This window comes from Anarhichas minor, unplaced genomic scaffold, assembly GCF_050575085.1.
Source record: "Anarhichas minor isolate MPS153535 unplaced genomic scaffold, ASM5057508v1 ptg000062l, whole genome shotgun sequence".
Lineage (NCBI taxonomy): Eukaryota > Metazoa > Chordata > Actinopteri > Perciformes > Anarhichadidae > Anarhichas > Anarhichas minor.
Window position 1 is genome coordinate 1,864,337 of NW_027466508.1, and position 15,398 is coordinate 1,879,734.

The 15,398-nt window shown below is 44.7% G+C and overlaps 1 protein-coding gene across 8 annotated transcripts in view; it reads right to left on the bottom strand.

Annotated features, from left to right (window-relative positions):
* The window catches only part of chd9 (chromodomain helicase DNA binding protein 9), a 63,775-nt gene extending 49,757 nt beyond the window's left edge, over positions 1–14,018 (bottom strand). For 3 of the 8 annotated variants that reach the window (XM_076077641.1, XM_076077640.1, XM_076077638.1), the window contains exons 1-2: positions 12,945–14,017; positions 8,039–9,695 (exon numbers count right to left, since the gene is read on the bottom strand). In XM_076077641.1, coding sequence (XP_075933756.1) covers positions 8,039–9,592 — 1,554 coding nt within the window. In that variant the 5' untranslated portion in view covers positions 9,593–9,695; positions 12,945–14,017. Of the gene's footprint in view, positions 1–2,926; positions 3,020–8,038; positions 9,696–12,944 lie in introns of those variants that run through there. The other 5 variants (XM_076077639.1, XM_076077637.1, XM_076077636.1 and 2 more) reach the window with 5 other exon arrangements.
* Positions 14,019–15,398: the final 1,380 nt, after the last annotated feature.

Sequence of the window (15,398 nt, forward strand, 5' to 3'; positions counted from 1 at the left end):
CCACCCAATATAAAAAAGGTAAAAACAAAAGTGACCTCAGCCTTAATGTCAGCAGTAGTCCCTCCTTGTGAAGGAAAACTGTCAGTACTAAAGTACAGCACATACAACAGGTCAAAGGTCAACCAGGCCTATAAACTGATGGACGGCGCCTGCTTCCCAGATCTCAGCAATTACTCAGCTACAAACAATGTTATCATAACCAGTAGAACAATGGTCAACCCTATGGAAAGAAGATTGATGTTGTAAAAACATATAGGGTCTCCTCATGCAGATATCTAAACGTATCAAAAGATTACTTATTAACCAGCATTTGATTGACAATCTTCTCCCAGTAACATTGACTTGAAAGCACCACAGGTTCCCTCCAAAGTAGTGACAATTTTGCAGATGTTATACGATTCATCTACCCCAGAGGAATTAAATGTCTTTTGCATATTGAACACTTCATGGTTTTTGTGTACTTTACATGATGCGTCACCAACTACATTGGGAAGCGTCTTCTTTAAGGCTGTTTTTGTAACCGTCATTGTTCCGAGTAATGGCGCGGTGCTCTCTGAATCAGAGACGGCACAGCAGGTCAGACACCAGGCAGTGAAGTGAAGCCGAGCTGCGGAAAACAAGCAAGCCGGATGATGCCATTCATTAATGGGAACATCGGTGCAAACTGACGAGTGGAGCTGAGAGGAGGTCCCTTGGGGAGAGAGGGGGAGAGAGAGAGAGAGGGAGAGAAAAAAAGAGAGAAGAGAGAAAAAGAGAGGCCGAGAGCGAGGGGAGGAATGAGGTGGAGGGGAAATTCAGCAAGGGGCTTACTGCCAGACCTTTACAACTCCTTCATTATTGAAGTAGTGCAAAGGCAGAGCAGGGCCACTGCCTGCACAAAAAGGAACACACACACACACACACACACACAGAGCGGGTAAGCGTTCCACCTGCAGCCTTCAGCATATGATGAAGTAAGGATTTTTTTTTCCCTGCTCTGATTTGTACCTCTCGCTCAGTGTGAGGCCGGTGTCCATGGAGTGGATCTCCACTGGAATGGTAGAGGGCAGCCACACAGGCTTTATCCCACAAATATATTGAACAGGATCACCTCTACTCCATTTACATGAGCAGAATGTTATAAAAGAATAAATAAGAATATATAGCTAAAACTGTGTTTTAGGAATGTTGTGTTTCCCGTTTAAATTTAGTTTGAAATCGAAAACCAGGTAACAAGTAGATAAATATATCAGTTAATATGTCACACAATATGTATGTATGTATGTATGTATGTATGTATGTATGTGAGTGAGTGAGAGACACACACACATCACGGAGCAGCTCTGAGATTGTACAGAGGGGAGCACATACAATACATGCTCGCCAAATGCATGCCAAAAAAGAAAAGAAAAAAGGTTTCACGATGCAACGAACAAAACAGACCAAAAAAGAAGTGTTTACAATTTGATGCCATTTCAAATAAACTCAAATTTGATACAGCAACATTTCAAAATTGTAGTTGTACATTAAATATGTGATATTTTTACTGGCAGTTACAAATTCTGTCTGGAGGTGCCTTACATTTTTCCAGACATTTAACAGATAATACCTTTACACAGGGCACATTTTGAAGACAGTTTGGTTCTATTGTGTTGGATTTCTGTATCAGAATTCTGTCTCATTTTCCTAACAGGGATCGATCTATGTAAGATAACTATATGAAATTGCCATTACAAATAAATCCTCCTAATCTTTGATTTTTATGAATAATTTCTCACTTAGTAAAGTGAAGGCTATAAGAACTACAGACATGCTTGCTCAATGAAATGCTGCATCAAGGTAGCAGGAACACACTGGTGTTGGTAGATATCGTGTGCGACAACATTAATGCTGGGTATAGGAGTCTAGGTCTACGTCGAGGAAGCCTGCAGAGCAACATGAGGAATACCAAGAAGGGCTTTACTCTCACATGACTGCTGTATGACGCTTATTTATTTCTCATGATTAAAAACACTTTTAGCAAAGTGCTATAAAGCAAACAAGAAAGAAGAATAGAACACGTTTTATGAAATACCAGGTGAACCACTAAAACCATTATACTTTTTTCATCTTTGTTCATTTAAATGTACCTTTTTGCCTGTATGATGGTACTGTAGCTTGACTCACAACACAGAGTGATGAGAGATTACGACATACCGGTTTCAACAGTCAACTTTCTTTCAAAATGCTGTAAATTACGCACATAACACTCAATAAACAAAAGACTGGACTTGCAACATAGGCGTCCATGGCAACTTGCAAATGACTTCCTGACACAAACCTGTTTGCTTAACTTACAAATCAGTAACCAGTTAGCCAACTGACGTCTCGGCAGAAAATGTCACTTGCATTAACTTCTGCAAGTCAAATTGTGGTAAAGAAAACCACATATCGAGTGGAGCAGCGGGACAAACGTATTGCAGCACACCAACTCCAACTAGCTCTACTTGAGCTGGCTTTATGCAAGCTTTACTTTACATGTTTTATACCAACAATCCCTCCTTTCTACCACAAGACAACAACCACTGTTTCAGTTGCAAACAAGGGCAAAGGGGTCATAACTGCTTCATGCCTTTACTAATTTCCCGTATTGCACATTACACTGAGATGAAATGATTTTCATAACGTCTTGCTCTTTTTATTCCTAGAGACACTGGTAGTCTAACCACCCAGCTTCCCCCTCTCTGCTAGTCAAAGGTTAACATGAGTACAAGGAGATTGCCTCATGTCACAACAACAAAGCCTTGCATTTTAGTAAAACAAAATCCACATTTCACCGTGATCAATAGCTCACCCACCCTTCACCACAGAAAAATATTCAAAGCCACTTAATCCCAAGAGAAAGAGGCAAGAGAGACGGAAGGATAGAAAAGCAGAATAAAAGACCATACTTTAAATTCAGACCTACTGACAGTTTGAGCTGGCAACGTTCCCACATGCTGCTGACACTCAATCCAAGTACAACTCCCTCCTCCCTCTCTTCTCCCAGCTCCTCCCCCACCTCCTCCTCCACTGAGCCCTCCCTTTCCGCCTGCAGCAAAGACCGCCTGACTTCCTCTTTACCTCTGACCCCTAGTTATCCCCCGCCCTTATCTGGCAGGCCTCCAAACAGACAGGCGGATGAGGCCGGATGCTGGTGTGAGAGTGAGCGAGAGAGAGAGACACACACACACACACACACACACAGAGAGAGAGAGAGACGGAGAGAGAGAGAGAGACAGAGTTCTGTATGGATGGATGTTGGGGGAGGTGTTCAGGGAAAGTGTGTGAATGACACAGCCTATCACCATGTGGTCCCAGAAGCAGCAGGTTTCCCAGTGGTGTATGTGAGTGTGCGTGTATGGCTCATGTGGGGTGACGCATGGTGTCAAGTCTCAGGGCTGATTATGGCATTGGCTGTCTAGTCTGGTTGGCTAGGAGTTATATAAACCTCAGAGATGTCAGGAAGCAACAAAGCTAGCATTGCACACATAAACGGGCTAACCCGACTTGCGAGCGCACAGATACTGAAGTTGCTGCTTACTCGCGATACAGCTCAGGGACCAGTAGTCCGGGTAGAGTGGAGTGAGCAGCGATACCCAGTCAGATAATAAATCTAAATCAGCAATACAGGCAGGCAGGGAGAAGGCACCTGCCCGGTGTCACTGCCGGGGGGGGGGGGGGGGGGGGGGGGGGGTAATGGCTACAGCAGCCCAGGCCATCAGTATCCATCAGTCTCCACTTCCATCTCAGCAAGGGAGCCCTTTGTACCCCTATAGCGGAAGCCTTGGGTCTGATTAAATATTACAGTTGTGTAATAGCACAGGTAAACGTACCTGGCTATGTGATACCATCACATAGGAAACGACTGGCTCTTCTAGAGAAAAACTGAATACTCGTGTTACAGGTCTAGTCTGTTTTTCTATTTATCTGCAGCATCAAATCATCAATTCACTTAAAATATGGCAATATCATTTTTTTCCAAAAATATGGCAGGAGGTAGTCATTCAATTTAACTGTAGGCCAGCTGCATACTACACTGGTTTTAGAGTAACCAGGTTGCAGTTCATTTCAACAGTCTCTGGTTTCTTGTGCTAACTTATGTCTCCTATGAACCTGGTTTCTTGTGTGCACAAGAACCGTAGTGGTTCAGTTTAAATGAACACGATGGCTCCTTAGGTACCAAAAAGCGTGACTGATACCAGGGTGGATAACATCCTCGTTCAGTTTGAGTACGCCTGGAAGGGTGATTTCAATGTGCTGCTGTTGGCCCATAAACCTTTAAAACCAGTTTATTTTTTGCCTTTGGGGATTATTTTAATTTGTGCCTATAAATAGCTCTATCAAATCAAGACATCAGGATTGTGATCAAGAACACAAAATAAAGAAGACATATATCTCAGACAATCAGCCACAACTGAATGTCCAAAGTTAAAGTCCCCATAGGAAATGCACAAATTAGACATCCAACATGTACGAAATCAAACAATTTAAAACAATCATCAAGTTCTCCAACAACTACTGTGCTGTGCAACATTTTACAAGTGTATCCTTGAATGTTAGGGTGATATAGAAAGACAAATGCGATATGTAATACTCTAGTGCGATATATTAAATCTGTAAATCCAAAAATCCAAAAACTCTCATGCAATTGTCTCAGATTTTCTTCAATTTCAGGCTGGTTGTGTAGCTTGTGAGCAAAGTCACAGTTAAACGTTGTGCCTGAGACAGTTGTAATAGTGATACTCGTTACCCACAGAGGTTGGAAGGAGATACGTTACGTTTCTATGTAAAAACCTGTGGAGCTAACATTAGCAGAGTACGTTAGTACATCATTACTTCTATGCTACGCACACTACTGAAGGTATACTGAATACCCAAAACTCATTTACTCAATGGACCTCGAACATATAATGTAACTCAATGGAACCACCATTAACAGCTGTAAGCTCTGTTATTCGGTCAAGCAGGTCTGTGCTGCCCAAAGGCCGCTAACAGCCAACATTAACTAGCTCCCCTCCTGGCAATTTCAACAGAGATTTGTGAAAAAATAGGGTGCCTGAGGTGTTTAGTATTTGCACATGTGCAGTACTGATTGGGCAGGATGTATGGATCAGGTAGCGAGTGACCCGTGTGGTAGTTCTTGCGTAGCGTAAATTTGCTGATAAATGATACAATAACGTGATATTGGATCGCTGTACAGACCTGCGTACTTGCCAATACCGTCAAAATCTCAAGGTTTCCTTCAAAAGACAGGCTTTCAAATTTGTGCCACAGTTGATATTTTCTTTAAAAAAAAAAGTATGCCAATTACGAGCCAATGATGCCAACAGTTCATGGCAAATAGCCAATCAAATTACAGTGGTGCAACAGGCAATCAGCCCCAAATTACTTCAGATTTGTGTCATCTGCTTTTATTGCCAAAGGCTTTAGGCATGCACATTGTTATTTTCATACGCTCTGGGCACATCGCGAGCATGGGGCTACATCCACATAGTGAAAAACCTGTTAATCTAATACTGCCACAAAGCAGTCCCAGTCACTGATTTGTGACATTGCTATTTCAACGTACACATATTACATCTCACAATTATTTACAAGTATACACACTGACGGAGAGCTCACAGGCTGCAGTCTTGAGGTCCTGACTACATACAGCATAAAGATTGCTGACTCACACGAGCATCGCAAACCAGCATCCAGCTCAGAAGAGTCTCACTAGAGTGATTTATGCAGAAATTATACTTTCAGCATCTGCAAGGGGGCGGCTAGGGTCCATGTGAGGTCAACTTTGTCATCACAAAGGTGTACGTGTAGGCTCTCTGCAGATGTCCGCATACTGTTAATTTGTTGTGACCGGGCAAAACAAGATTGCGGGACCACTACGCTACAAGTGGTAGTGTAGCAATCTACTGTGAATGTGTGGAACGCGTCCTCCAAGTGAACGGTATAAACTACTGTCCGCATCTATTTAGAAGTATAACCAAGGCTTAAGCTTGAAGTACCCCCTCAGACAAAGCCCCTTGCAGTCCATAAATGCTGTTGAAATGATTCATGGGACAGGCTAGAGTGCTACACACATCTGTTCATTTCAATTTAGATCCATTGCAACAGGCCAAAAGCCTTTTTATTTCCAACTCAATTTAACTTTAGAACTTGGCAACCTGGGACAACTACTCAATCTTGAATCCCAGGTGCTAATCACAGCTGCAGCTGACCATTACAACCATTGCAAATCCTAATTAGCCCCTTTCACTGCGGGGGAGTGAAGAGTGGGCAGCTAGCCCCTGATGGCTTGCCTGTTCAGCAAACACACTATCAGCAGGCTCTTCACACATCGGTGCACATGAATAGCACAGTCAGCCTGTAAGCATCGACACGGGGCTGGATGTTGACACAGACAGGGAGAGGCTGTGGTTCATGGCCTCATTTCAATCAAGGACCTCTGCAGATGGGCAAACGGTCCGCCTAACCAGGGCTCACTCACACAGGCCACCCGGTTTGTTGTCACCTGCTGCCTGCTGGGGGATGGCAGAGGCAGTACTCAACACACAGGTCGTATTTTGGCTCATGGGCATAGGTTTTGTTTCAGAAGTCTGGGGGTGGATAATGGGTCTGCTGTCAGTAACAGGACACTGCTTAAAGAGATTTAAATGAGTCATTCAAACTGTCACTGTAAAACGGTAATCATTCATGCAGTTAATAAATTAGAGGAAGTGCGGATACAGAAAAGGTAGGGTTTGTAAGATAATGCTAAACAACTTTTTATTTGTCGTAAGTGGCAAAGACAAAGACTCATCACTGTCAGTGGTGGGCCATGAAAAACACAATGGCTCTTATTAAAAATGTGTGAATTTTCCACATGTGCGTGTTGCTAGTTTGAGACAATCTGTTGCACTCAACAAAATCTGTTTAATTGTTAGTACCACAGATGTTGTTTTTGTAATAACAAAAATATGATCAAAAAGGAATACATGGATGTGCTGAAGTTCATTTTTTAATGTGCAAACCATTATGAAACAGCTGTTGCTTTTGCTGCTGGTCATGTGTCACTCGTTGGCCAAGAGGCAGTGCTGCTAAGTTACTAGCCAACTGAGGTCCAGGAACCGCCTGAAGCCTGTTACAGGCAGCTAATGCATTCTCCCAGCCTCCCCCTCTGCTTCTCCTCTCCCTCTTGTGCTCTTCCTCTCTGTCTCTTTTCTTTCTTTCCTACGCTCTCCTTTTTCCATGAGCTAGTGCTCTCTCCATCTCCCAAACCCCCCTCCCCCAAGTGCTAACCACTCTCCTCCGCCACACTCGTTTTTTCTTGCCGCCCGCTCAATCACATGTGCACATGCACTCACACACACACGCACACGCACTCACACACACACACAGGCAGCCACCACAACACTGTGCAACCTCCCCCACACTCCATGGAGGCAGTGTGCAAGTGCCTCCGACTTGCCCTGACCCACATCTTGATATAGCCTTAAGTATGCTTACAGCTAAGTCCTGAAGACACTCCTGCCACTCTTAGCCTAATCAGGCCTGACCTGCTGTCGGCGCACTGGGCAGATAGACGGTCCATGCCGGACAGACCATTATCATTTTCAGAAGGCTTTCAGACGGCCCTGGGTACCGCCTCTCCACCTTCCCCCTCTCCACCACTGATTGCAGGTCTCCTACTAGACAGGCGCATGTTCTAACTGGGATAGTTAGTTAAACATTACACGAGTGGCTGGATTCTGTGCCATGCCACACTGGGAAGAATACATTCTCTTTATGTCAGCAATGAAATGTTCCCCATTAGTACGTTCTCTAATTAATTTCAGCTTATCAACCTCCATGCTGCTCAAATACCCCTCATTCATATGGGGTACAGGACAGAGTGCAGTATGGATATAAATTAGACGAGGGCAAAAAGCATATTACATTCAGAGGGTTGCTCTGCTACAGTATGGCTAAAATGTACTGCCATTCATGTGCTTGAAAACAGACAAATGATTGCTTTTGTATATAAAAAATGAAACAAATACTTAAGTTTGTAACATTGTATTACCTTTTCTTGCTTGTACTCAACAGGTGGTGGTTTTCTGTGCTCATGTCCCCTCTCCTGGCTGGAATGGACCCAGGAACAGTTGGATGCATCCTGTTGGCTGAGAGCAGCCTCCAGCTGGGGCAATAGGTCAGGCAGGAGGTCAGGAGGCTCCAGGCCCTCCAAGTCTCCAACCTGAGCCTTTGATGGCAGGAGGTTGTCTCCCAATGCTTGGTATCCATTAGTGTTTACGGCCCCGCAGCTCTGAGGCTGCTCAGAGGGCAGCTGGCTGGCTATGCTGGGGAAGCAATTCATTGACTCACCAAACATCTCAGATGACTTGTTTCCATGGGGTTCTCCAGAGCAACGTAGGGCCCGGAAAGCACATTCATCTGCCTGGCTCACCGGGATCCTCATGACTGCTGTGGATGGAAACTGACATACGGTCCCTGGGAGCTCAGGCACTGCAGAAGTGAGGGGTGCGGTGGTGCTGTTGGGCAGAGACACTGAGGCTGTGGACTGCTGACTGAGGCCGGGTATTTCTGGCTCTCCAGGATAGGCAGGGTACTGAGCCGCTTGGTAAGCGGTGGCAGAGCCGACTGAGCATGTGGGCAGGGAGTGAACCATCGATGACGAATGCATGGGGAAGGGCAGGTTTGGGTCTTCCGATCCGGATCCAGAGAAGGCTTGACCTCCTCTTGTCAACTGGTAGCTAGCCTGCTGCGGCTGTGGCTGCAAGCAAGTCCCGCTCAGTGGAGCATTTTGATCCAAATAAGACTTACTTGGCATAGCCCTTGAATGGAACCTTGGTCCTCCCACAGTTAGTTGGTGCTGAACCTGCTGCTGGGTATGGTGAACTTGCTGTTGGCTCTGAGATTGCCCTCCCTGGTGAAAGGAGAAATTGTGATGCTGCTGCTGCAGGGACATAGTCTGTGTGTTGATTTGTTGGTGCTGGTGCTGGTTTAACAGCTGTTGCTGATGTCTTTGCTGCTGTTGTTGCAGCTGCTGCATTCTGTGCTGCTGCTCCCGTTGTTGGTGACATGGATGGTGTTGTTGCTGCTGTGTTTGTTGTTGTCTGACATGAAGTTGCTGGTTGTGCAGTTGCTGCTGATGACAAAGCTGTTGTTGCGGTTGAGATAAGGGGTGGTACATGTTCCCGTTCTGGTCTTGGTTGCTCCACATTGGACTGCTACTGTCACAGAACAGTCCATTGGATTGAGGTACTTGGCTCATTGCAGCATTATGGTATTGGCCATGCTGGTCTGCAATCATGCTACCACCTCCTCCACCACCACCACCTGGGCCCCCAGGACCAGAAAATGGCTGCCCCATAGGAGTCTGTGCCTTAATGCCAATGTAGTGACCCATCTGCTGACTGTAAGAAGGCATGGCTTGTTGAGTAGTAACTGGTGGCATCATGTCTTGGTGCTTCCCTGGGACTAGAGGCTCCACCTGGAGGGGCTCAAAATCAGCAGTGAGGTTTAGCTCATCCACAAGCGATGGTGCTGATGGGAAGACATCCTCGTCCAGCCCATCCAGTCCTCCAACAAAGAGGTTCGGGTCATTAAAGAAGTCCATGGCAGAGCCCGGAGGGTAACCGGAACCTTTGGAACGCCACTGGATCCAAGCTGGTCCCAATGAGCCTCACTGTGAGCTACAGCATGTCCATTATATTGTGTCCCTTTCCAAAAACAGAGGGGAGAAAAAAATAAAAAAATAAAACATTAGTATGAGAAGATGAAGACCGTGCGTGTTTCCTCAGTAATACAGTATATGGTCTAGATCAGGGGTCTCCAGACCTTTTTTCCTCTCAGAGATAATTTGATAAAATGACAGTGGCTGAGAGCTACTCATCGCACTTCGTTGTACATTGCCAATAGCAGATAGAATTTCTTTCTTACTTTTTTGGTCCTTATTTAACGTTTCAGACTCCACCTCCATTACAATCCTGTCAGAGGCGAAGGGCTTCTTTGTGTGAAAGCGCCACTAAACCAAGCCTCTGTTGCTGCCTTGGACTTCTTCAACAGTTTGTTAAACAGAGACTGTTGTCTCTAACCTAAGCTAAGCTAACCCTAGTCTGTGAATTTGATTGGATATCAATTTCAACAGGTTTACAAAGTGACTTTGTGCTTTCAAATTTCTGAACCTTTAGCAAGCCCCTCACAAATGGGTAGCGAGCAACTGGCATCTTACGAGCTACTTGTTGGAAACCCCTGGTCCAGATAAACAGATCACATATTGCAGACTACACACACAGACACACACACACACACACACACACACACACACACACACACACACACACACACACACACACACACACACACACACACACACACACACACACACACACACACACACACACACACACACACACACACACACACACACACACACACACACACACACACACACACACACACACACACACACACACACACACACACACTTTTATCATCACCAGTAATACATGCTTGTAGGCTAGTAGAATTGGATGAATGCCCACTCAGTGTCCAAAAAAAAAAAAAAAAAGAGTTTTCAAAAGGCAGGTAATGGCTCGGTCAAAAGGGTCTGGGGGAAAACACCTTTCATGTGTGTAGCAAAGCAGCTGGTGCAGCCACCAGCAGGTGCCTCTTCACGGACCCCCTCCCCTATTACACACACAAACACACCTCAACCCCCCCCCACCCCACACAACTACAACCAACGAAACCGCCTGCCCTGCTACTGCAGAATGTGTGGGAGGTGCAAACAGCTGATAGAATTTCAACAGCTAGGGACAGAGGCAGATGAGGTGCTTAGAGCGTGTGTGTGCGTGCACGAGTGTTTTGCAACCACAGACCAGCGGAAGATGACAGAAGCTTACCCAGGTCAGTCATTATATGCTGACTTGCTGTGCACACAGGCAGGCACACAAAAAGCAAAAACATGCGCGGCCATTTCTCCAGTGTCTCCGTCTAACTCGTGGAGATACTTATCGTTTAATTAGCCGACATACATGTGAAATGACAGTCAGGCTGAGAAGTGGCTAAACATATAGGAAAGTGGGGTTTTCAGTATACCAGTCGTTTAAATACACTGAGCGTTAACTAAGACATAACCAACTGTGACAGGCTCAAATACCACACATGACCTGTGTAATCAAAAGGTCAAATAAATCACTAAAAGTGACTTACTCTGAAAGCGAGTAATAGTATATATTACACTGCAATGGTGGACATCGTGCCCGCAGAGGCAAATTCATAAATAAGGGGCTAAACTTTCTTAAATCCCAAAGCACATCACCAGGCAACAGACAATATTAAAAAGGTAATTCTAAAGTCTGCGAGCTAATTTAAAAACACAAATATTGTCAGGATTCTCTTGACAAACCGAAGGCACAAGCCTGAGGTCTTACACTAAACGTGAGTCTAATTGGCAATCTTTCAATATTTAGGCTATGTTGTTAAAAGGTGATTTTGTTGAGGTGTAATGTCACACCTGACCTTAGTTAATTGAATTTGCAGCACCGAGGTCCATTCAGAATATGGTGAATGTAAATCAAATGACTAAAAACACGAAGCCTAAACCAAAGTTAAATCATAAGCTGAACAAACAGAGGTAGGAAAATGCTCTAGCAGCACCAAAGCTAAAAGTTCCTTTCAGGGGCTCGCTGTGGTACCACCAGGCACTTGTATCATCACTTTCCCATCACCGACCACCGTCAACAAGTCCCAATAAAAATCTGTTCACACCAGCACTAAGCCAGTCCTGTCAATTTGGGTTGTGCCTCCAACTTTAATTGCACTCCTGTGGTTTACTACCCTGTCCATTTGGGGAATCATGTGATGGTCCCGATGTGAGGTATTCCCAGTGGTTAATTTTTTTAAGCATCTTTGGATGCCCAACTCTTAATATACAGCATACTCATTGTCTCACATCAAGCGAAACACGAGGCATGTGAAATTACTGTCAATAGTGAATAAGGAAAATGTGCATAATTGGCACATCTCAGCAGTTTAAGATAAAAATAAGTGATAATTACGCCATCTCTCACCCTCGTAAAAGAGGTTTTAATGTATCGAAGGGTTTGATGATAATGATACTTATTTAGGATGTGCACTAATCATTTTGGGGTGACACCAATGACCCTCTGCCAAACACAAGACAATATATGGAAGTAGAAGTGTGGTTGTGTCCTTTCATTTAATGAACACAGAAAAAAAACTGTTTAAAATTGTACTAATTAGTGTTTTATTTCAAATGATTTCCAACACAGCCTATTATCTTGTTGGAGACATTCAAAGTAAGTCTGAGACACAGTGAAAACCAAGTTGAAAGTTGAGGCAAATGAAGCAGTCCCTTCAAGATGGATTTACAACAGTAATCTGTTGTAAAGTATACACTTCATATCATCTTTCTCATGTACCATGCAGCATGTTCCTGAGCCTGCTAGCCGAGCCACTGCTAACCTTTAAACCGCCCCCCCCCCAATCTGGCCACGAGACAGAAACCCAATCCCCTAAACCTAAATCGCCTTCCAGCTGTTTCCTTCATAATCATGACGTCGTAAGCACCATCCAGGCACGTGCAACTCATGCCTAATATCAACAAGAACTCCGTGTACATAACTTCCCCGAGGTCGCCATTGAATCGGGCCATTTCTGCGCACCTCAGTCAAACAACACCCAAACAACAACTTGTTGCAAAAACATCAAAAGTGCGGCGATATTACCCGAAGAGCAATGCGTTAGGAAACAAAGTAGCCCAACGGTCAAATGTTGCTGTGACCGAAAGCGCATTTAATTCCAAAGCGCGTTGAATGTCTTAAACGTGCAGCCGGTAACGATAAGTTAACAGCCGGCGACACGTTCGTCGCGTTTTTTTCCCGAAGCTTCGCTAAGTTTGTTAAGAAGTCTTGCTCTCATTAAAACAAGACAGCGGGGCTCACCTCTGAAGTCCCAGCATCCTCTTCATCTTCAGCCCGCTAGCAATGGCTCCAACTCCCATGAACGCGGTTTGTTTGATGAGCCGGCGAGGCGACAATGTGTAAAAAGCAACAAATTGCCTCGCTAAGTGGAAGCGAAAATTTAATTCACGTGGGGGGGCATTTGATTCTGGATTCAAATTGGGTAGCCGCGGCCCGTTGTGTCGGTCACACGTGCTCCCAAAAAACCTCCACTTTGGGAAAACCACAGGATTCAAAAAGGTGTCGTGACGCTTCAACGCGGAGGAGGAGGAGGAGGAGGAGGGGTGGGGGGAGGAGGCCGGAGATGGATGAAGAGGTCGACAGTGATGGTGTCCGTGGTAATACAACTAGTGTGTTACCCCTCGACGGACTTTTTTTGTTTTAATTTCTAATAAAACTGTCGACTTATTTCCCCCCGCTAACAGTTACCGGGTCCACATTTAAGTGCGGTGCTGACTAAGCCCGGCTAGTCGCTGTCAGTTCAGGACCACCGCGACCAAGAACGCTACTTTGAAGCCACGCGCATTTATCATTTAACCCTACAAAACTGTGACAAAGTACTACGACTTTCGCCATTTCAACTGCAAACTCGCGGAAAAACTGCTGCGGACAAGTTTGTCTGGTCACGTTCTTATTTCCACCGGTGAAAGATACCCACTCAGCGAGGCACTGTGTCATCAGACAGCTGAGGCGAGCACCACTGACCGTACGCGATTTTGACAGCTCCTCGCACTGAATGAAACGGAACCTCTCGAGTCCGAAACACCTCTCAAAAAACCACACGAAGAAGTGTGATTCCTTACCTGAAACGAACGCCAAAGTTTAACTCCAGACGTCGATGTACAAAGAGTGTTTTTCGGGCGAACTTGTGACTGTGTTGTTAGTTGTACTCCTGCTGGCGACCACGGCGCAGCGGCTCTACTGCTGCTGCTGACGTGCCCGTGATAACGCCGCATTTGCATATTAGTAAACTCCTCTCTGATTGGAGCGCCCCCAATTTGGCTCAATTGCACCTTTACGCGTAAAATTAAGAACCGGTTCGCGAGGCGCAAGTGCTTTTGGTGCGGTGCCGCACTCAACCGGCTCCGGCAAGCGGCTGATTAAATCGTGGTTTCGTGCGTAAAGTGCCCATGTTGACAGAGTGCATAAAATGGCCGCGCACGAGCCAGAGCCAATCCGGAGAGGTTTCACTTACGCACATGCACCGGAGTCTCTCCACAATGCAAAGATGAGATGGGTGGGAGCGCTGCTCTCCACTGTGGGTAAATGTTGACCTCTGGTGGCTGACTGGGCAAAATACTGAAATCAAGTCTGTTCCAAACTGGACTATTGGACGTGTGGGCTACTGGTCCTAAATAAATAGGGCGCCCATATTGACTTTATGCAATTCGTATTTCATTTCATAGAAATGTCCTGATTTTGCCAGTAGCCCCAAGAATTCTGCAAGATCAATTTAATATTAAAATAATGTAAAAATCAGAACAGAATATCCTCTCGTGCCTATCATTCAACAATACTTTGTGCATTGTCTTAAGTAGCTCAACTGTGGAATTGGACATGGGTGAACATGATGCGACAGTAGTGACCACTCCTACTGTACAAATGTTTACAAGTGAAAACATCACTCTTGTAGATCACATACTAATGTGCCTTGAAAATAATCATTACCCCATATTCCAGAAATGTCTGAACAGCGTATGTTTGCTCTCCACTAGGTATTTCAAATTGCTTGCTGCAAGTAAAACCAGTCCCCCCCCAAAGTACAAAAACAATCATTCAAATTTTTTTGATCAGTTTATTGATTTCAAAGAAAAGCATTTAAACCTCATGTCATTTATGCCTTTCACAAACCGGAGCAGGAGAATGGGTCCGTATGAAGAGGTCCAACGCCCAAATGTCAGTGTGTGAAGTACATCGAAACTTGCCTTTCACAGCAGCTATAAATAGATTTAACGGGTTTCGGCACCATATCTGCTATTCTGATACAGTTATTTCCTTCTGGGGTTCCCACACACTTTAAAAATACCCTCTCCTCATCCCACACCGTTAAATTTACAATATTTGCATATTGAACGTGTCTGGGCATTATTACTGACAATTAAGCCAGAGCCCATTATAGATGAAGACATTACATAAAACACATGTATCTGGCACAATGGAAAAGGTGTATTCTTGTACCTGGACAAAACTCAGAAACTAGTTATTAACTAAACCTTATCAAAATACATTTCTGATTTTCCTTCAGACTTATGTGGGAATTCTGCAACAACTTTTTAACTTGTGACAGAAAGATCTATAAGGAAGCTTAAGTAACATTTGCAAACCAAAAAATAATCAAATTACAAAATCCAAGCATCAATGCACACACTTCTCTAAAAGTCAAAGCTTAGCACAGCATCCATTATTTACAACCCAGACCTTTAATAACCAACAGCC